The sequence below is a fragment of the Pimephales promelas genome, chromosome 5 (genome assembly GCF_988280905.1).
Source record: "Pimephales promelas chromosome 5, fPimPro1.hap1.1, whole genome shotgun sequence".
NCBI classification, from domain to species: domain Eukaryota; kingdom Metazoa; phylum Chordata; class Actinopteri; order Cypriniformes; family Leuciscidae; genus Pimephales; species Pimephales promelas.
The window spans coordinates 37,888,443-37,909,583 of record NC_142773.1 but is presented as its reverse complement, the minus strand read 5'-3'; the positions used below and the strand labels follow the sequence as shown (position 1 = coordinate 37,909,583).

The 21,141-nt window shown below is 36.0% G+C and overlaps 1 protein-coding gene across 4 annotated transcripts; it reads left to right on the top strand.

The window, feature by feature from the left end:
- Nucleotides 1-595: 595 nt before the first annotated feature.
- Nucleotides 596-20,878, top strand: LOC148981488 (macrophage mannose receptor 1-like). Of its 4 annotated transcripts, XM_089131453.1 has the most exons (11): nucleotides 596-851; nucleotides 1,102-1,270; nucleotides 7,708-7,746; nucleotides 10,704-10,754; nucleotides 12,288-12,368; nucleotides 12,442-12,798; nucleotides 14,005-14,340; nucleotides 16,911-17,246; nucleotides 17,334-17,657; nucleotides 18,436-18,536; nucleotides 18,730-20,878. In XM_089131453.1, exons 5-11 carry the CDS (start codon nucleotides 12,335-12,337, stop codon nucleotides 18,856-18,858), a joined length of 1,617 nt encoding a protein of 538 aa, XP_088987579.1. In that variant the 5' UTR covers nucleotides 596-851; nucleotides 1,102-1,270; nucleotides 7,708-7,746; nucleotides 10,704-10,754; nucleotides 12,288-12,334; the 3' UTR covers nucleotides 18,859-20,878. The 4 variants fall into 4 exon arrangements, with proteins under 4 accessions (XP_088987579.1, XP_088987578.1, XP_088987580.1 ...); XM_089131452.1 differs by lacking the exon at nucleotides 596-851 and having other exon boundaries at nucleotides 1,068-1,270; XM_089131454.1 differs by lacking the exons at nucleotides 596-851; nucleotides 18,436-18,536 and adding an exon at nucleotides 18,567-18,642 and having other exon boundaries at nucleotides 1,068-1,270; nucleotides 18,730-18,868.
- Nucleotides 20,879-21,141: the final 263 nt, after the last annotated feature.

Sequence of the window (21,141 nt, the reverse complement as noted above, 5' to 3'; positions counted from 1 at the left end):
AATAGCTATAGAAAGGAGTATTTTGCATACTTGCATACCTTTCAAATAGCTATAGAAAGGAGTATTTTGCATATAAATATGCACATATTTTTTTTTTTTTCAATTTGTATCCCTGAAAGTGCCTGGCAGAAGCCTTATGTGTCATAGGCTAAATGTGAACAAAAGACAAAGATAAATAACTCACTGCTCTTGACTAGCTTTAACAATGATTTATATATATATATATATATATATATATATATACTATATACACTATATAAATGATATAGTATAAATGAAATATAGGTATACTATATAAACTATATTTCATGAGGTGAAACATCACTGCCAGGTCCTGGCAGTGATGTTGCACCTCATGAAATATAGTTTATATAGTATAGCCTAAGAATATTCTATTAGAATAATAAGCGGCACATAAATTAAGACCAGTTATTTACAATAAAGCCTTATAAAATCATTTCCATTTTATTTGTTTATTATTTTAATATTTTTTTCTTGGTTCTGATAGTAAATAAAATGTAATCAGTAATTTTACATGCAGATTAATGCACGTATAGATGTGTGTGTGTGTGTGTGTGTGTGTGTGCATAGTGGGCCGGTCTGGATGAAGTGTCCAGGGCTGATTTTTTGTCCCAGTCCAGCCCTGCATACCCCATATGTAAATCAACCAGCTCTTCAGTAAATAAGTGAAGTTTGAACCCTGCCTAGTGTTTCTGTTCAACTAAGCCTCATCTTATACAGTTCTGACCGACTGCTTGCTGCGTTTCACATCCATTAAAATTAGTCTACTATCGAACCTCTTCATTTCAATATGGGATGTAGCTATCTTCGATATTTTGTTTGCCACAAGGGTGAGTTACCTGTTCTTTTGAGGAGTTTAACTGGGAAAGAACAGCTGTGAACTTTTTTTTTCTCTCAATAGAAAATAATGGATACACCATGGAAAAAACTGCTAAAACTTGGAGTGATGCTCAGAGCTACTGCAGACAGTATTACACAGATCTGCCCACTATCCACAGCTCTGAGGAAAATTCTGATTTTTTTTTTCTGAAATTCTGATTTTTTTTTTCTGGATATTACATCTGGATTGGTCTGTTCCAGGACTCTTGGGAATGGTCTGATAAATGGAGCCGCTTCTTTAGAAACTGGGCAGCAGGACAACCATCCCAGACTTCAGGATCTGGAGACTGTGTCGGCATGACAGCAACTGATACTGGGAAATGGGCTCATGAAAGCTGTGATCTAAAGCGTTCTTTTATCTGCTATGGAGGTGAGTTTTTGTTTTTGGACAAATCTGATCACATTAGATAGAATGATTTTTGAACTGTTCAAAAATTGTTCAACCTGACAATGCAAGAGACTGTATTTGCATGCATTTTTCCGGTATGTTGTTTCCAACCAGTAGAGTTTGGATAATGGGCAAAAATCTGCAAGGGTTTGCTTAAAGGGGTCATGCTGTGTTTGTTTTTGAACTCCCTGAAACACCTTCTGAGATTTCTCCAATGAACAATAAAAACCTAAAAAAAAATAAATAAAAAAAAATCAAATAAAAAAACAAGAAAAAGTGGCATAATGGTCCCTTTAAAGTTTAAACGGTGACACTTTACTTAAAGGGGTGTGCATAAGACTAACATGGCACCTTCATAATCATGACATGACATATGTTTTGGATATGAAGGAAGTATGCATGTTTATGACAACTGTTATTAAGTGTTATTCACTCAGTTATGACCTTTTTAATGCAAATATGACATTGTTTGAGATGTCTTTGTTATGACACCTTGACATAAACAATACATCATTACCTGTCAGTGTCTTTGTCATGACAACTTGACATTACTAAGACAACACAACCTGTCATAAACATGACAGATCTTAAAAAAACACCTAGCTTTATTGGTTAACATTACATTAAACCATCAGGTGGTTGGTTTTGACATTGGCTGTCATGAGGCCATTATAACTTTTTAATGACAAATTAAATTAGTACCACTGTAGTTGAGGTCACGAAAAATATTCATGACACAGTTATAATGGCCTCATGACAGCCAATGTCAAAGCCAACCACATGACAGTGTAACTTAATTTTATGTCAAGTTGTCATGACAAAGACACTGACAGGTTATGATGTTATGGTTTTTATGCCAAGATGTCAAAAGAAAGTCATCTTAAACAATGTCATATTTGCATTCAAAATGTCATTACTGAGTGAAAGACACATAATGACAGTTGTCATAAGCATGCATAAACCCTACTTCACATTCAAGACATATCTGTCATGTCATGGTTATGAAGGTGTCATGTCAGTCTTATTCACACACCTTCAAGTAAAGTGTTTAAACAATCGATGACCTTTACCCCCCTAAAAAAAATATATATATATTTATAACTGTTTGGATGACCTTGGGTTATTAATTATAATTGTATAAGATTGTGTATGTAAACTCGCTCACTTCTGCATGTATTAAAGTACTTAAGTAAAGTAAGTTTTTTTTTTTTTTTATCGAAGATGGTTTATTGCATTTCTCTGTCACATTCTTTTTTATTTTAAATAATTAATATAATATAAAAAAAATATATAACTTGAATCTCTGCATCAGAAATAATAGTGTTAGTACAAACACTAAATTATTTTATACAGTTACCACTGTTACTTCTCCTGATTATTATTATTCTTTCTTGCTGGTCTTCTAGATCAGTGAAAAGCTAAAGATCATGGGGCTGGAACGTGACAGCAAAATAAACTGGAGGAAAGGGGAAGGTGAAGAGGGGAAGGTTTCATCAGGAGATCAACCATACGGCCAACTCAAATAATACATGTGATCGACTGTAATTATCAGTGTGCTTTTTAAAGTAAACTTTAAATCTGATTCAGAGCATATCAAGTAAAACTAAAAGTCTGAACTATATTTTGAAGGGGAAATGGGAAGTTGTAATAGTAGTACTAATATCTATTATTTAAAAGAAAAGTAAGGACATGTTAAATATATTTATTGGAATTGATTTTAAATTAATTTTAATTAAAAGACAATAACTAAATCAGTTAAACAGAACAAATTACATTCTGAAGGATTAAATGTTTTCTTTTGCTAAATTTAGCTCTGGTTTGTGGATGTTAATGCATTTTAGAATAAAATCCACAAATATGTTTGCAAAATTGACATTAATGGTAAACTTCAGTATAAAAACTTTACTACTACTGTATTAGAAGAGGGTTTGAGATATATGTAAGTCTATGTGAAGTGTGCATATTTCATTCTCATATAAATTTGATAAAAAATATAAATAGAATCCTGTCCATATTGTTTTCATTTTCAGGTGATAACTATAGATCTGTCAACTTTTTTTATTTTAAAACTGACCGTTTTAATAGTCAGATTTAAAAGAAACTGAAAACCTGGCCATAAAAGAAACTGAACCTCTATTAATAATTAATTAATTAGACACGTCCCCCGCACTTTTAAAAACAGGTGATTCTGTCCCCCGCATTTATTTATTTATTTTTTTACCCAACGCCAATAGAGAGCCTAAGTCCCGCCCCTCCGCTTCCGGCTCATGGGACCTTATTTCGGAAAAAAATATGAATGGTAGTCAATGGCGAGAGACAACTTATCTTTTTATTCCGTCTGAACTGTGCCCTCAATTACACATATGATGTTTGTCAATTTAAAAAAAATAATTCTGAAAGTCAAAAACGTCGCAGTTTGTCATACAACAGAAGAGTAACATTTAGTTTTATGTGAAAATCGCTCAATGAACTACATCTCCCGGGAAGCGAAACAACGAGCAAGATCCACCTGCTCGTGTGTGTGCAGTCTGGTACAAAACACTCAGGTATGACGGCGTAACGTTACGATTATAACGTAAGACTGTAAACAATGACAGACAGCCTCAGTAAAGTTAGCTTCATTCATTGAGAGAAAATGTGCGCCTTTGGGGTTTGTAGTCTTTGTAATTACGTATTTTCACAGTCTTATACCTCAACGGTTTTACATCAAACTGCGACTGTCTTTACTTTAAAATGTATCTTTTAAATTGACAAACATCAAACGTCCTCTGGACAAAGATGCTCGGTTTTTATTCTACTACTGACCAAAAAAGTGGAACATATGGTTCCAATTAATATTGGAATGTATATCCCTATGCCATGCTTTGATGGAAACTGCATTTACTTTTAGTCTAGCTCTTCCCGCTCATACTTAGTCAGTCACCCAAAGTCTCCATCACCCACATATAAAATTCAAGAACACTATGATTCACAAAATAGAATGATTATGAATGTATATAAAAAATAATCCTTAAAAAATAATACAACGCATTATTCAAATTAATAAACAGTAATAATAATACTAAAAACAATATTCAATTTTATATAGTCTTCAATAGGCTGACACTTTTTTTCCAAAGTGACTAACGAATGAGTAGCATCACCAAATTATCATAAGAACCAACCACATTCAAGAACCGCAACTCTGTATTCCTCTATCTCAAAAACCAGGGCTTGTCACTAACAACATGGCTTCGATTCCCAGAGAATCCATGAACTGATCAAATTTAATACTGTAATCACTTTGGATAAAAGTATCTTTCTTTAATGTGTGTTCCAGCCGATTTAATCTTACTAGACCGACAAAGTACCAGTTCCATCAAACACTGTCTTTCAAAATCTGCCAGTTTTAGACTATGCAGATTGTTAAAATCGTTCCTTTTCAAAACTTAATGTAATATAAATATTTTATAATGTAGTACAATAATTCAAAGTTGTAGAATAAATACTTTATGAATATATAAAGACAGTCCACTTCGCGTATACAGGCAGGAGCCATCTTTGGAAAACAGTCTCGAAAAGTCGAACTACGGACGACATGCCAAGTGAGCTGAACTGTATGAAGTTCAGTGAACTTCTGAACTGTATAAACGGCGTTTGTGGATCGACATGTCGAGACTGTTTTCCAAAGATGGCTCCTGCCTGTAAACATGAAGTGGACTGTCTTTGAAATATCTTCTAATTAAACTGTACACTTACACAGTTCTCAATGCTTCGTTTTGCATGTAGGGACCCTCATTATGTTACTGTGTTAGTGTGGGGCTATTTAGAGCCTTGTTAGTGGTATTAACTAGCAATTTCTTTTTATTTATTTTATTTTATTTAAAATCTGTAATTTATGTAGAAGGAATGTGAAATTATTGTTGAATTTGGACATTTTTAGACTGAGAAAAGACAGAAAATGTATTTTTGGCTTATGTGGATGAAAGACAACAACTCCCAGAATGCAACTGCTTCGCTGCCCTAGGAGGCCACGCCTACCGGTAACAGAGCGCAGTAGTTAAACAACAAGTCTAGGCTACTTGTGATGAGTCTGACCGAAAATGTGTTTCGAGATCGCCCAAAATGTCCGGGATTCGGCTTTTGCGTTCTACAGTCGCCATTCATCATGTTTACTGTGGCAAGCGGGACGAGTGAGGGCCGCTGGAGAACGGCGCGAGGCCGGTGGCGTGATTACCGATGAGCGACACCTGTGAGACGTAAGTTACCGGTCTCGTATCTCTCACGGAGGAGCGGGAATTTTCTAGCAATGTTAAATCGCACATCGACCGATCACTTGTTTAGCGTTCATGTAAACACTGCATTCAGATTCACCAATCATAAGGAATTCAGTTAGATTGAAACAAAAGCTGTAACTTACATGTGAACATGGCGATTGCAGAGAAAGGAAAAGCTGAATCCCGGACATCGACGGCTGGACATGTTACTCAGCTTTCTCCATAGAACAAGAGCCTGCTAGCTTAGCTTCCAAAAAAGATGTGTAATCCCAATCCTCCATAATGCATCCGTCTGCGTATCAGTTGCTTCATCCATATTTACAAAATGTTTCTGCCGGTGAAATCAAATGCACTGGCATTGATCTGTGATTGGTCTGTTAGCGCAATAGGTCCAACCCCCTATGGGCGGGTTTGAAAGGGTGAAATCTAGTGCTTGTAGTCTTTACAGAAATCCCCCTCTCTTACACATCCTCCTACAAAGACGTAAAATGACGATTTTTGTGTCATTGTAGGAGGAAGTGAAAAAGGTAAATAGCAGATTTCTCTCGTCTCGGGGGAAAATGAAAGAGTGTTGCACGACCATTCAATGGTACAACTGGGTTTCTAACAATGGAAAGCTTAATGCAAATGGGTGGAGTGTCCCTTTAAGGGATTGAAACTTGCCGGTCCTGAAAAGTCCAAGTGACTACAGTGGCTCAATCTTAAGTTTATCAAGTGACGAGAACACTTTTTGTGCGCAAAAAAACAAAAATAATGACTTTATTCAACTATTAATTTCCTTCTCCTTGGGGCTTGAGTGAGTTCACTAGTGTAACAGAAGATTCTGTTGTTGTACATCACATGCATCACACACGTGACCAGCGTCGGCCAATAGTGAGCCTACGTGTGACGTAGCTCTCACACTATACGTTAACTGACAAGAGGCCCACAAAGAAGGAAATAAATAGTAGAAATAAAGTCGTTGTTTTTGTTTGTTTTTGCGCTCAAAAAGTATTCTCGTTGCTTAATAAACTGAGCCACTGTGAGCCATTGAGCCACTGTAGTCATGTTTATTGAGAGGAAAAGTGGGCAATAATTGACCAGTATGAAGCATGAAATTAATTTTAGCTGTACTGAAGATTTTTTGACAGCAGATTGACAGCTACCTTGCCTTGCCTTGCCTTAGGACAAGATGTTCTGATTTAAGACAACATGCAAAAATGTCTTCAATGAAAATCAGCTCTTTGAATATTAAAATTACTAAAGCCTTGTCATTTTATTCACAGTGCATGTAGACTAGGTGTTATGCCAAAGCTCGAAAATAAGTTACTCTTTCGTGGAAATTACTTGTGTATTCTGAACCAATGATAAAATATACAGAAAATAAAGTAGATATTCACCCATTATAAATAACACCCATGAGAGCACATTTTCTCTTTTTTTTTTTTTTTTTTTTTTTTAACAAAGTACTATTGATGCCAACTTTACACATTGCTTATTTCATAGCATAGCCAAACAAGCCAGGCTTCTGAGACTGTTTAATGTATGATTGTTTGGACCTTTGCTAGAAAAAAACTGTATTTTACTTAAAAGTTGTACTTGAAATCATGATCACGTCCACAGATTTGAATAGCGACAATGGCCCGAAAGATCGTCAAGAAAAATTATATTATAGTCTTATAGTCATGTCTTGTCACAAAAATGAGCACATGATTTTGTGTCAAACCTGCTTGCTGTCAAAAGCATTTAATGCAATGTTCTTTAATTAAACATAAATGGTCTGCAGACTGAACCACCTGTTTGCTATGGATTATGTAGATTTAAATGTTGTTGCTGACCAATAACCAGGCTGTTTAAGGGTGTATTTATGTGAAATTGAGATATGGGGTGATTTGGGGTGATCCTTTTCGAATATGTAATGGACACTGACAGGAGTAAAAAAGTCTTTGGCTGTAATTATTGTCAATTAATTGTTTAATTGAATAAAAATAAAAAATTCAATAATTCAAATAAAATGTTTTTATTTTGTTATACTAATCATTTTGATTTGTCGACTTTTGATTTTATTTTCTTGTCAGATGTTCTTTTGCATAAATTCGAAATAAACAACAATACAGATTTATAAAATCATTAGGTTTTTTTCTTTTGTAAAAAATCATTCTTGTATGTATCTATCTTCCTCAGGTGACAGTGAAGCTGTAAGGAGTGAGCAGTTGTATTGAGGTAAGAAATTATTGTTTCATGCCATAATTTGATTTGCAATGACAGATTAGCATCTGAATCCGCAGGTTCTCCTAATTAATTTTATTCAACGGCCATAAAAAAACATTTACATGCTTAAAAAACTAGAAAAAAATCATGTCTGGTCAGAAGGTGACCTGTAACTTCTACTGGACCCATGAAGATGACACAGAATAGGACAGTGTACAGGGTAAATTTGACACACACACACACACACACACAGTTTATAGAGAGTTGTTTTATGGTTTAATGTATTTCAAATATATATATATATATATATATATATATATATTGTGAATTTAAAATATATCTTATATTTCGTCCCCTTGGAATTATAAGGTTCTATCTGCGTTCTGAGCAGTTTTGAGATATTGAGCTTCAAAGTTTTTGCATTCCATATAGGAAAATGTGTATGGGGAACATGTTTCTTTCAAACATAAAAATAACAGGGACCCTAAATGTACAAAACACATCACAAAATGTAAATAAATTGCCACAGTATAAGAAAATGTGAATAACTCAATTTTGACAAAAATGTCAGATAGAATCTTATAATTCCATGGGGACGATTTAGCTTTGTTATAAATGAGGGGGTTGTGATGGGGTGATGACAATGTTTTGAACATGGACATTTAATTTTCACATTAATTGTTTTCTACCAGTGTTACAGTTTATTCCATTAACTGAGCCGTGAGTCATAGCAAACTACCACCAAAATCATACATTAAAAAAATAATTTATAATACCTACATTTCCCATGATAAAATCCTTGGTGGTGAGGTGCTGCACTTTTACTTCTTTTACCCATCTAGCCCCAGCATATTGATATGCATCGGTACTCTTGAAAGCCTTCAAGCGATATACATATATATTCTCACCTGAAGGATTATTAGGAACACCATACTAATACTGTGTTTGACCCCCTTAATTTCGCCTTCAGATCTGCCTTAATTCTACGTAGCATTGATTCAACAAGGTGCTGAAAGCATTCTTTAGAAATGTTGGCCCATATTGATAGGATAGCATCTTGCAGTTGATGGAGATTTGTGGGATGCACATCCAGGACATGAAGCTCCCATTCCACCACATCCCAAAGAAGGTCTATTGGGTTGATCTGGTGACTGTGGGGGCCATTTTAGTACAGTCAACTCATTGTCATGTTCAAGAAACCAATTTGAAATGATTCGAGCTTTGTGACATGGTGCATTATCCTGCTGGAAGTAGCCTTCAGAGGATGGGTACATGGTGGCCATAAAGAGATGGACATGGTCAGAAACAATGCTCAGGTAGGCTGTGGCATTTAAACAATGCTCAATCGGCACTAAGGGGTCTAAAGTGTGCCAAAAAAGCATCCCCCACACCATTACACCACCACCAGCAGCCTGCACAGTGGTAAAAAGGCATGATGGGTCCATGTTCTCATTCTGTTTACGCCAAATTCTGCCTCTACCATCTGAATGTCTCAACAGAAATCGAGACTAAATCAGAAAAATCATCAGACCAGGCTACATTTTTCCAGTCTTCAACTGTCCAATTTTGGTGAGCCATTACAAATTGTAGCCTCTTTTTCCTATTTGTAGTGGAGATGAGTGGTACCCGGTGGGATCTTCTGCTGTAGTAGCCCATCCGCCTGTTGCAACGAGTGGTTATTTCAGTCAAAGTTGCTCTTCTATCAGCTTGAATCAGTCAGCCCATTCTCCTCTGACATCTAGCATCAACAAGGCATTTTCGCCCGCAGGACTGCCGCACACTGGATGTTTTTTCCTTTTCACACCATTCTTTGTAAACCCTAGAAATGGTTGTGTGTGAAAATCCCAGTAACTGAGCAGATTGTGAAACACTCAAAAACCCATCTGGCACCAACAACCATGCCACGCTCAAAATTGCTTAAATCCCCTTCCTTTCCCATTCTGACATTCAGTTTGGAGTTCAGGAGATTGTCTTGACCAGGACCACACCCCTAAATGCATTGAAGCAACTGCCATGTGATTGGTTGATTAGATAATTGCGTCAATGAGAAATTGAACAGGTGTTCCTAATAATCCTTTAGGTGAGTGTAACTGTATACATATATATATATATATATATATATATATATATATATATATATCATGGAATGCGAATTGGGGCAAGTCTGGGGCAGATAATAATGGACAAAAGAAAAAATGGGGGTAACAAATAAGGATCTGAGCCTAAAATTAAAATTTTCTCCAGGTATCTCTCTCTCTCCCTCTCATTAAAATGGGCAGTTTGGGCGGCCATACCTGGCGAGATCGGTCGTAAATATGGCGGTGTTCTATTTGGTAATAACATATCAACATATCTGAGTTTACATAAAACATCTAAAGGACCAAATTCATTACATTTTAAAATGCTATCCCTACACAATCAATCAAAGTATGAATTTTACAAACCAGATGTTCATAAAAGATTACTTTTAGAGCATGAAATCATGCTACAGATGCAGTGCCAGGAGATCGGGTTGAGTAAACAAAATATCTTCAAGATCAGCCGATTACGACAAGTTCTGACCAGCGACATGCAAAAATGTCTTCAATGAAAATTAGCCATTTGAATCTCAAAACTGCTCATGCCTTGCCTTCAGAAACAAATCAGCATATCATTTTATGTCAGATATTTTGGATTTCAAAGATCATGACATGTTATGAGACTAAACCTCCTCATCTCCTTCTGATTCTCATTCCTGAAGTTTAAATGTTAATAGAAATGTAGGTGAATATGTAGGTGACAGGATTTGTTAGACTGAACAGCTAAAGATCTAGTCCATATTCCAGCTTGTTCTGTTCTGACCAATAACTGCCCACTTTGGCCATTGAGGGGTGTGTTTATGTGAAATTGAAATATGCAGGTGATAGATCACCAAATTTAAGCAAGACTGGGGTGAACTCACTCTTTTACATGTCAACAATCTTCCTCAGGCGACAGAAGCAGTTGCAAGTCTCTAAAAATATAAGGACACCAATTTTGAGGTAAGAATTAAAAAAATCACTTCTGGCCAATTTGATTGGTGTTCATGTTAATGTATTTTAAATGACATATATAAATACATCTGAAACAGCATGTTCTTTGGTGGGATAACATCAACAAAAGGGTTTCAAGTCAACATTTGAAGTGGATCAAAAAAGTTCTAAGACGAGAACGGGTTTGTTCAAAATTCATGTATAACTTTGTTGAAGGGCTTTGATCCACTTCAAATGTTGACAACCAAAATATATAATCTCTGTATGAGGAAACAAGAGGGCAGGTAAGTTGTAAAAAGTATCTTGGAGAACTGCCACAGTTCTTACATGGATTTAGACGGTCTCAGTTGCTTCTGTTTCTTCTGACTCCTCGATGGTGAGATCAGATCTCTGGGTCATGCCATCTATTGAAGGGTCTCCTTGTTCATAAAAAACGCAATTTAAAAGTCAAATGTGCAAAGATTTTGCCCAGTACTGGATGCTCGTATTTATTTCCAATTTTATTGTGAATTAAAGCTAATGTTTGTGATTTTTACATACCAGGGGATTTTTTTTAAATAGGGACTGTAAGAATTGTCAAAAGCTTGGTAGTGGTAATGTTGGTAACACTTTACAATAAGGTTCATTAGTTAACATTAGTTAGCATGTACAATATGTGAACAATACTTCTTCAGCATTTATTAATCTTATTAATTCCAACATTTACTAATACGTTATTAAAATCAAAGGTTGTATTAGTTAACATTAGTTAATGGACTGTGAACTAACATGAAGGCACAATGAACAGCTGTATTTGTATTAACAAACATAAACAAAGATTAATAAACACTGTAACTAATGCATTGCTCATCGTTAGTTCATGTTAGTTAATGCATTTACTAATGTTAACTAATGAACCTTATTGTAAAGTGTTACCGTAATGTTTAAGTGAGCATGCGGGATAAAAAGTGACAGTGGTGTAGTTTGTTCATAGCCTTAGCTTATCTTTTTATTTCTAGACCTCAAAATTCACAAAAGTTGTGTTCATTTGTGAAAATTATCTTGATGGACAAAACATGCATTGATCACAGAGCTTATTCTTTGCAATAATTCAAAAGCCTACGGAAAAATCCTAATGAGTTTTTTGTTAATGAACCAAGGTCGCCAAAAAGGTAGCCAAACAATGCACCATAAGCATTGAATAGGTTGAAGAATTGACAATCGGCAGTTTTAAATCATCATTGATTCAGGTGATAAAACAAATATTTTGTGAAATTGAGAACTTATGTCTGACTTGTATTTTCATTTAATTAATCACAACTGTTTACCGTTTTGGGGAAATTAATGCAATGCATTAACTGTGACCTTCTTGATATCATTTTATCCAAAACGACTTATAATGCAGCGGATATACATTTTAAAATGTCATTCATTCCCAGGTAATACAACTCATGAACTTGGCGTTGCTGGTATTTCTCAGTGTGATTTCTATGTAATCTTTAATGTCACACTCAGTGAAACAGAAAAAATTGATGTGTTTAATAATCCCTTTTTAAAATACAGCAGCACACATTGGTGATAAACAGCAGAGAGGATCTGTGTGTTCAGTCATGGACAGGAGTGTGTTTGTGCTGCTGCTGTCAGGTTGGTGTGATCATCTGTAATCTGTATTTATGATGATGATTACATATATTAACAGGGCTCTTGATTTTAACAGGACTCTTCTGGAGCAGTTCTGCTCTTTCTCGTCAGTATCACTATATAAATGTGAGAATGTCGTGGCCAGAGGCTCAGAGTTACTGTAGAGAGAAGTACACTGACCTGGCTACTGTAGACACCATGGATGATGTGAACCGGCTGGTGAATATAGTGGATGCTGGATACAGTGGATCAGTGTGGATTGGACTGAAGAGAGGGTCACAGAAACGCTGGGCTTGGTCTAATGGAGAAAATATTCAGTACATTACCTGGGCTTCAGGAGAGCCAAATGAGAATGCAGATTGTGCTTTTCATCGTAACGGGGTCTGGGGTGATATGGGTTGTAGCTATGGCCAATATTTTGTGTGCTATAAGGGTGAGTTCCCCGTTCTTTAAAAAAAAAAATTATATATACAGGGGTTGGACAATAAAACTTAAACACCTGGTTTTACGACACAATAATTTGTTAGTATGGTGAGGGCCTCATTTTCCATCCAAATACAGCACCAATTTATCTTGGGAATGACAGATAGAAGTCCTTCACACTGACCAGAGGGATTATGAGCCGTTCCTCTTCCAGAACAGTGTCCAGGTCACTATATGATGCTGGTGGACTCGCTCCTCCAAAACACCTCAATAATATTCAGATCTGGTGACTGTGCATGTTCAACGTCACTTTCATCTTCATCAAACCCTTCTGTCACAAGTCTTGCTGTGTGTGTTAATGCATGATCATGCTGATACACGGTTTGAGCATCAGGTGCTCATGATCCTCCAGAAGGGTTTGGTAGTCCTCGGCCGTGTCGTGTCCATCAAATACAATCAGGATTGTCATGATATTGGAGCTCAAACCATCACTGATCCACCCGTGCTTCACTCTGAAGATTGGCCGCCAGGCATATAGATGTGAAACCTCCAACATTGGCCAGTGTTTCAGTTTCATTGTCCAACCCCTGTATATATACGTATATATCAACACTATCTCACGACCTATTCGTACGAATTCGACGCATGATTAAAAAGTGGCTAATCCGTACTAATTCGTACGACCTCACTCGTACTAATTCGTACGATTTGTCTAAACCCACGTGATGGTTAGGTTTAGGGGCGGGGTAAGGGGTAGGTCATTCGTACGAATTTATACGAATTGGCCAATTCGTAAAATATGTACGATTTAGCAAAATCGTATTAATTCGTACGAGTGAGGTCGTATGAATTGTTACGAATTAGCCACTTTTTAATCATTCGTCGAATTCGTACGACTTGGTCGTGAGATCGGGTTGTATATATATATATATATATATATATATATATATATATATATAGAGAGAGAGAGAGAGAGAGAGAGAGAGAGAGAGAGAGAGAGAGAGAGAGAGAGAGAGAGAGAGAGAGAGAGAGAGAGAGAGAGAGAGAGAGAGAGAGAGAGAGAGAGAGAGAGAGAGAGAGAGAGAGAGAGAGAGAGAGAGAGAGAGAGAGAGAGAGAGAGAGAGAGAGAGAGAGAGAGAGAGAGAGAGAGAGAGAGAGAGAGTTTTTCTGGGAAAGAAGAGCTACGAATTGATTTTTCTTTTGCTTCTCTCAATAGAAAATGCTACATACATCATGGTAAAAACTGGTAAGAACTGGACAGATGCTCAGAGCTACTGCAGAGAGTATTACACAGATCTGGCCACTATCCACAACTTTCAGGAAAATCAACAGTTAACCAAGATCCTTTTAACTGGATATTACTTCTGGATTGGTCTGTTCAGGGACTCTTGGGAATGGTCTGATAAATGGAGCCGCTTCTTTAGAAACTGGGCAGCAGGACAACCATCCCAGACTTCAGGATCTGGAGACTGTGTCGGCATGTCAACAACTGATACTGGGAGATGGGCTCATGAAAGCTGTGATCTAAAGCGTTCTTTTATCTGCCATGGATGTGAGAATTTAATACTGTATCATGCTAGACAGAATGACTTTCATGTCTGTATAGAAGTAGTGTGCATTACTGTATTTCACAGGCAGTGTACAAGCACAACAATAAGCTGATTACTGTAAAAAAAAATTAAATAAAAATTAATTCTAAAAACCTGACACTCAAAACAGCGCAAAATAATATAAAAATTCAAATTGCAAATAAATAATAGACTGACCTATGCAGAAAGTGTGCAAGGAAGCTGTGACTATTCCAACCCGATCTCACAACCAAGTCGTACGAATTCGACGAATGATTAAAAAGTGGCTAATTCGTAACAATTTATACGACCTCACTCGTACGAATTAATACGATTTTGCTAAATCGTCCATATTTTACGAATTGGCCAATTCGTATGAATTTGTACGAATGACCTACCCCTGACCCCGCCCCTAAACCTAACCATCACGTGGGTTTAGACAAATCGTACGAATTAGTACGAGTGAGGTCGTACGAATTAGCCACTTTTTAATCATGCGTCGAATTCGTACGAATTGGTCGTGAGATAGTGTTGACTATTCCCAAACAACCCGATCTCATGAGAAAATGTGGCCATTTTCTGAGTTGGTGATTTTGTTTGAATTCGAATAGTCAGTGGTTTTTACCATGTTTGGCTGATGATGTTTAATGTCCCCGACAACCTCCAAGGTCCCATTTCAGCACTTGACAGCCTTACTTGTCAGCCTTTATTTATTTAAAAAAATAAATAAATAAATAAAACTCAAGAAGAATAAAATGGGACTACAGATGTTGTCTGGGACATTAATTTACTAACAGCTTGTGCCAGTGCAAATTAAAAGACCACTATCAGGATTTACTAAAAGGCGTGGAAACAGTTATTTTTGCGTCTGACCATATTCCACGCATTCGTTGGAGTTTCCCTTTTAGACGGGAAATTTAGGAGATTAGGAGAGTATTTAAATGAATAAACAAATAATGCAATTCCTTAGTGATTTACTAAGGTTTGCGCTCATCAATTTACTGGTGTAAACAATAAAAACAAATCTCTGACAACAATGATAGTGTAGCTCAACGTTAGTGTAGCTCAAACTGTATTGAATTAAATACCGGGTGCCATTCAGGGAACGCTTGAATTGATAAAAGTAGGCTACAATCTCATGGCAATTTAAGTTTTGACGATTTTGTTTGAATTCATACAAATTATTAGACACTATCTCATTCGTTTGTTTTTTAGACTATGACAGGTATGTTTGAGGTTGGATCTTCATGCTTAGTTTTAATTCAAATAAAACAATTTTGAGAAATTCACATCTTAGAAATTAATATGAGATCATCACCTCAGAACATATTTATGCTTCCCCGTGAGATCAGGTTGGATAAACTTGAATATCAGTCGTTTGGATAAATATGTCTCCCGAATATGTAAGTTCAGAATCATTTCCAAATATTTTTAAGGCCATCTTTATTATTAGACTAGTAAAATTCAGACTGTTACAAATTTTATTTGGCTCAGTTTCCGATTATAAAATTGCTCAAAAAAATTTTATGTTTTAGGGCAATATGCCTTTTACACTAAAAAAAAATTATATGTTGGCTTTACTTAATTTTATTTTTTTGTCAACAGGTTCCACATAACTGGATTGCGTTAAACAAACATAATTTGTTCATGTAACTTCAACATAATGGAATTGAGTAATTTTAATTTAACCAATTTAAGTAGTCTCAACGCGAATTTTTAAAGGCTTCCTGACATGATTCAAAGGCATTTTATTATATTCATTCATCCATTAAATTTCATTTGATTCAGTGACATTTAATTAAATTGATAGACTTTAGCTAGCTATTTATATTAGCATCTTGAATGCTAAGATTTACATGCTCCTTCGTCCAAAGCAACAGAAAATTATGAAATCAGTGACAAACAAAATGCTCCACTCTTCTCCACAATGGTAACCCACAGTAATTTAAATGGTTTAATAATTCCAATGTAATTTAACATTAAACACTATAACACACTATCTAGTCTTCCCCTTTTCTGAATTTCTCAAAAAAAAACATAAAATAACACTTAATTTTAACTTGTTTTCTCTCTTAATTCAACCATATGCAAAGCATGCTGGGAACTAAAAGCACTGCCCAGTTTCAGTTAATGCAACACAGATCAATCATGTAATCCAACACAAACGGATGAAGTAAACTTAAGTTGTTCGTAGATTTAAGCAGATTGAACACAATCAAATTAAGTTCGGGCAAAATGGCAGTCGGCTCGCACCATACTGCCACCCTCTGGATGTACACATTTTTTTTACTTAACATAAATGGTTTGTGTTTAGACAACACATTAGGATTTTGTACTGTTAAGTTAAGCCACAATTACATAGACCTTAATAGAAAAAACATTTAAAGTCAAGAAACACAATTATAATAAGTTATAAATTAAATTATAAATTATAACTATATATAAATATATTATGTAAAGTGCACAACCTTCCTAGTTCATTTTTTTGAGTGTAATCATGATTTTATCTTCAAGTATCTATTATCTTTAAAATCCTAATATTTCTCTCTTAAAGGGCGCAAGTACCAGTACCAGTTTATAAATGAAAGCAAGACATGGCAAGATGCTCAGAGTTACTGCAGAGCGAGATTCACTGATCTGGCCACTGCTGACAGCATGAGTGACGTGAGTTTGCTGGTGAATTCAGTGGATGCTGGATACAGGGGTTCAGTATGGATAGGTCTCCACAATGGAACAGAGTATCGCTGGGTCTGGTCTTTGGGTCCACTGTCCCGGTATAGTAACTGGTATCCAGGAGAACCAAATGGCGATGGGGAGTGTGTGATTAGTTTTAATGGACGCTGGTATGATGAGAGCTGCAGTGCCGTTCTCCCATTTGTGTGTTTCAATGGTGAGTCCTCAAATCTGGTTCATTTTTCCCCAATATTTTATCTGATCCTGGACTAAGGGCTGGTCTTTATCTGGTGTTTCTGAACAGATAGCACTGGTTTCATCATCACTGAGACTGCTTTGACATGGAGAGATGCTCAGAGTTACTGCAGAAAACAACACACTGATTTGGCGAGTATCAGCAGCGCAAAGCAGCAGAATCTGATCAGTAATGCAGGATCGCTCTGGATCGGTCTGTTCAAGGACTCTTGGGAATGGTCTGATCGGTGGAATCTCAGTTTTAGAAACTGGGCAGCAGGACAACCATCCCAGAGTTCAGGATCCGGAGACTGTGTCGGCATGGCAACAACTGATACTGGGAAATGGGCTCAATACAGCTGTGATCTACAGCAACCTTTTATCTGCTATGGAGGTGAGTTTCCACAGTTCAAATGATTCAAACAACAGATTTATAGATCATTCTTCAAACAGACATTTACAAACAACTGTCATTGATAGGCTATATAGGGATCTAAAAATTCTCTCAACTCCCAACGCAATACTGGTTTCACGATGTGACTTAAGAAAAAGAGTCCTTTTATTTCTCAGACAAAATGCTGCAAATTTCTTTGTAAAATGGAAAAACATTTTATGCCAAATAATAACACAAAATTGACATTTTAAAACAAATCCCCAAAATTTCACATTGTTATAAAGGCAAGATTTTACTATTATTTCTTATAATTTGTATCATTACACGTGCAAGAGTTTAAAAAAAAAATAGTGTAGAAAAACACATTTAGAAAAATAAGCCACATTAATCAAATTATTTAAAAACAAAAATGTACACATTTGGAGAAAGAGATAGTAAATAAATACAAAACCTGACTATGCAATTCCATAGTTTTCTCATTTAGTCTGTGAAATATTTAATGCTGATCTTTCTCTTGATGAGGCAGAGCCTGGAATGTATTTATTACGGTTGAAAACAAACAGCCTCATAACGTTTGCCATGACAATACGATAGATAGTAAAAGAAATGGCCACGGCGACCCCATAGACTTCAACGGAGAAAAGTGAAGTCAATTAGAAGTACTCACTTCCTGATTGCCAAGCGCACTGTGCCGACTCATACTGAGTTTGATGATGTAGATGTGACGTGAGCACGCAGATCTTCTGTGTTTATGACGACTAACCTTTAATTTCTCTAGATGACACGTTAATTAAAAAGCAGATCATCAGACTGAAATTGTCCTGTAATGGAGAATGCACATTGAATGATCCTTCACGTCAGACTGCCATTCTGAATCAGGTTTGTCTCTGCCTTAAAAATTGTGTTCAGTTTCAGTGTCAAATGTTGGGTGCATAACAGTAGCCTACCATGACAGACACCCACTAAATCATATAGCATTGTGCATGTGAGTTTTGAGCAGGCAAGCAACTCCCATATCACATTATTGCTGTTATTAGGACTTATTATGATTATTATTTTGCTGGTCTTCTAGATCAGTGAAAAGCTGAAGATCATGGGGTTGGAAGGTGACAGCAAAATAAACTGGAGGAAAGGTGAAGGTGAAAATGTGTTTCATCAGGAGATCACTCGTACAGCGAGTTCCAGTAATAATAAAAAGTAATCTGTTATTTACATCTTTTTATCAAAATTCTTGATATATATAAGAATATAAAGGGGGTTTTATTTTAAGTCAAACTAGATTGCTCTAAGGAATTGTGAAGTAGTTGTACTAGAATTATCTATATTATTTAAACACCATGAAGTGTCATTTTATGTAAAATATACCATTTACTAAAGCTTCCATTTTCTAGTTTCTAGAGTATATGCAGAAATAAAGAGTGAAAGGATGATGATTTTTTTTCTCATAGTGAATCTGAAGAAATTTGATTGGCAGAAATCAATCTAAGCAGAAGTGCAAATGTTACAACTTACCCCATATGCGGGCGGGGTTAATTGGAACAGATAGAGGGGTGAGTTGTAACACTTGTGTGTAATTCAGTACTATTTTATTTGTATAGTTTGATATTGTTTGTGCATCAGTATAGATAGATATCCATGCATCCATCCCTCATCCAATCATCCCTCTATTATCAATATCATGGATAGAGAGAGATAGAAAAGGGCTGCACAGGTTTGCAATAAATAATAATAAATAAAATCATAAAATATTGTAATTGCAATCGAATTAGATTTGTGTGTGGCAGCTGCATGTAAAATTATTATTAATAATAATAATAACAGTAATGATCATACAAATGAGCTTAAAATGAACATTTAAAGGGTTTATTGCATTAAAATCAGGCCATATTTTTAATAAATAAACAAGTGATCAATGCATAGTAAACTAAATTTTAAACATTTTAAATTCCAACATTGTTTGTGAAAGTCCACAAAGTTAAATTTATAAATAAATACTCAAACCTGTAAAGTTGTGTGACCCTGTTTTCATTTGATTATCATTGTACACTTGGCGGCTTAGTTGTAACACTGTGCTACAACTAACCCCGCTGTGTATTACATTTTTTAAAGGGATACTCCACTTTTTTTTGGAAATAGGCTCATTTTACAACTCCCCCAAAGTTAAAAAGTCAAGTAGAAAAAAAAATGTACTGTGGAAGTCAATGAGACCAGAAACTGTCTGGTTACTGATATTCAGTAGCGGTTCTAGGCACGGGGGAACCGGGCAGTCGCCCGGGGCGGCATTTCCTCATGTCACATGGGGGGCGGCACGAGCAGTTAAAAAAAATACTCTGTGCCGCGAAGTTTTTCTATTTTTTATCATTTCGATTCAATTATTGGCAATGGCGCCCTGCTTGCTGAGAAGGTGCCGTGCGCAGAAGCGATGTCAAGGGAATCTCCTGATTAGTTCACGTATCGCGTCTTTTGCGCGCTCGAGGTCGTTATTTCAAATCCTCTATGATTCAAATAGGCGCACGGGAAGCGCGCTCATTATGCGCTCACGGGACGCGCGCTCATAAACTTTTCAGTATGGGAGTGCACGTGCACCCAAACACTTGGGTGTTTTTTCTGTTCTCCGTAAATACATCTTTTAGCAGAGCTACAGCAAGCGTTTTTCTGTGGTGGAAATACATTAAAACTCCTTTGTCGTTGTGGAGGAGAGCGCAGTGTAATGAGTGCATGGTTCTATAGCAACGACAGCCATGGGAAAATCGGTACGAATTTTACTATTAACAATAAAAGATAAGCTACTGTGCATTATAACTGTCAGGAATGTATCTTTATTGACTCATTCTTTTTATAGAGATGATTTAAATGCTGAAATATGAGGTTTATCTTTATATAAAACCTTTTTTTTTGTGTTATAACCTTTTTTTAAGTTTAGTAAGTAAGATGAAAGACACTCCTTTAAAACAAACCTTTAATATTATTAACTTGGTGAATTGATTTCACTGTGTATTAGGCATTTTGAACAAGATTCTGTGTGTGATCATTTTGGTCACCATAAAAGATCAGTCCTTCCAGAAAAACGCGGAGTTTTTTTGTGATTGTTGCGGGCAAAAATCCTTGATTACGCGGCCCGTTTTCTTTAAAAATGCGATGGAATATGCGGGATATTTATGCAATTTTATGCGATGAAATTGCGGGAACTTGCAAAAATTGCGGGAACTTGCAAAAATTGCGGGAACTTGCAAAAACTGCGGTTTGATGAAAAAGAGAAAAAAAGTGATTCCCCCAACACCCTGTTCTCACTAGGCTACTACCTTAATGTAAAGAGTCATTTCTTATTACTTTCTATGATGTAGCAAGCATACTACATCATAGAAAGTGCTGGGAATATTTAATTTCTCATCTTGTTTTATTTTTATTACATTTTCAAAATCACAGAGTTTGATATCAAGTTCTTGACATTTCTTTTACACATTTTCTGATAAAGTATAACATC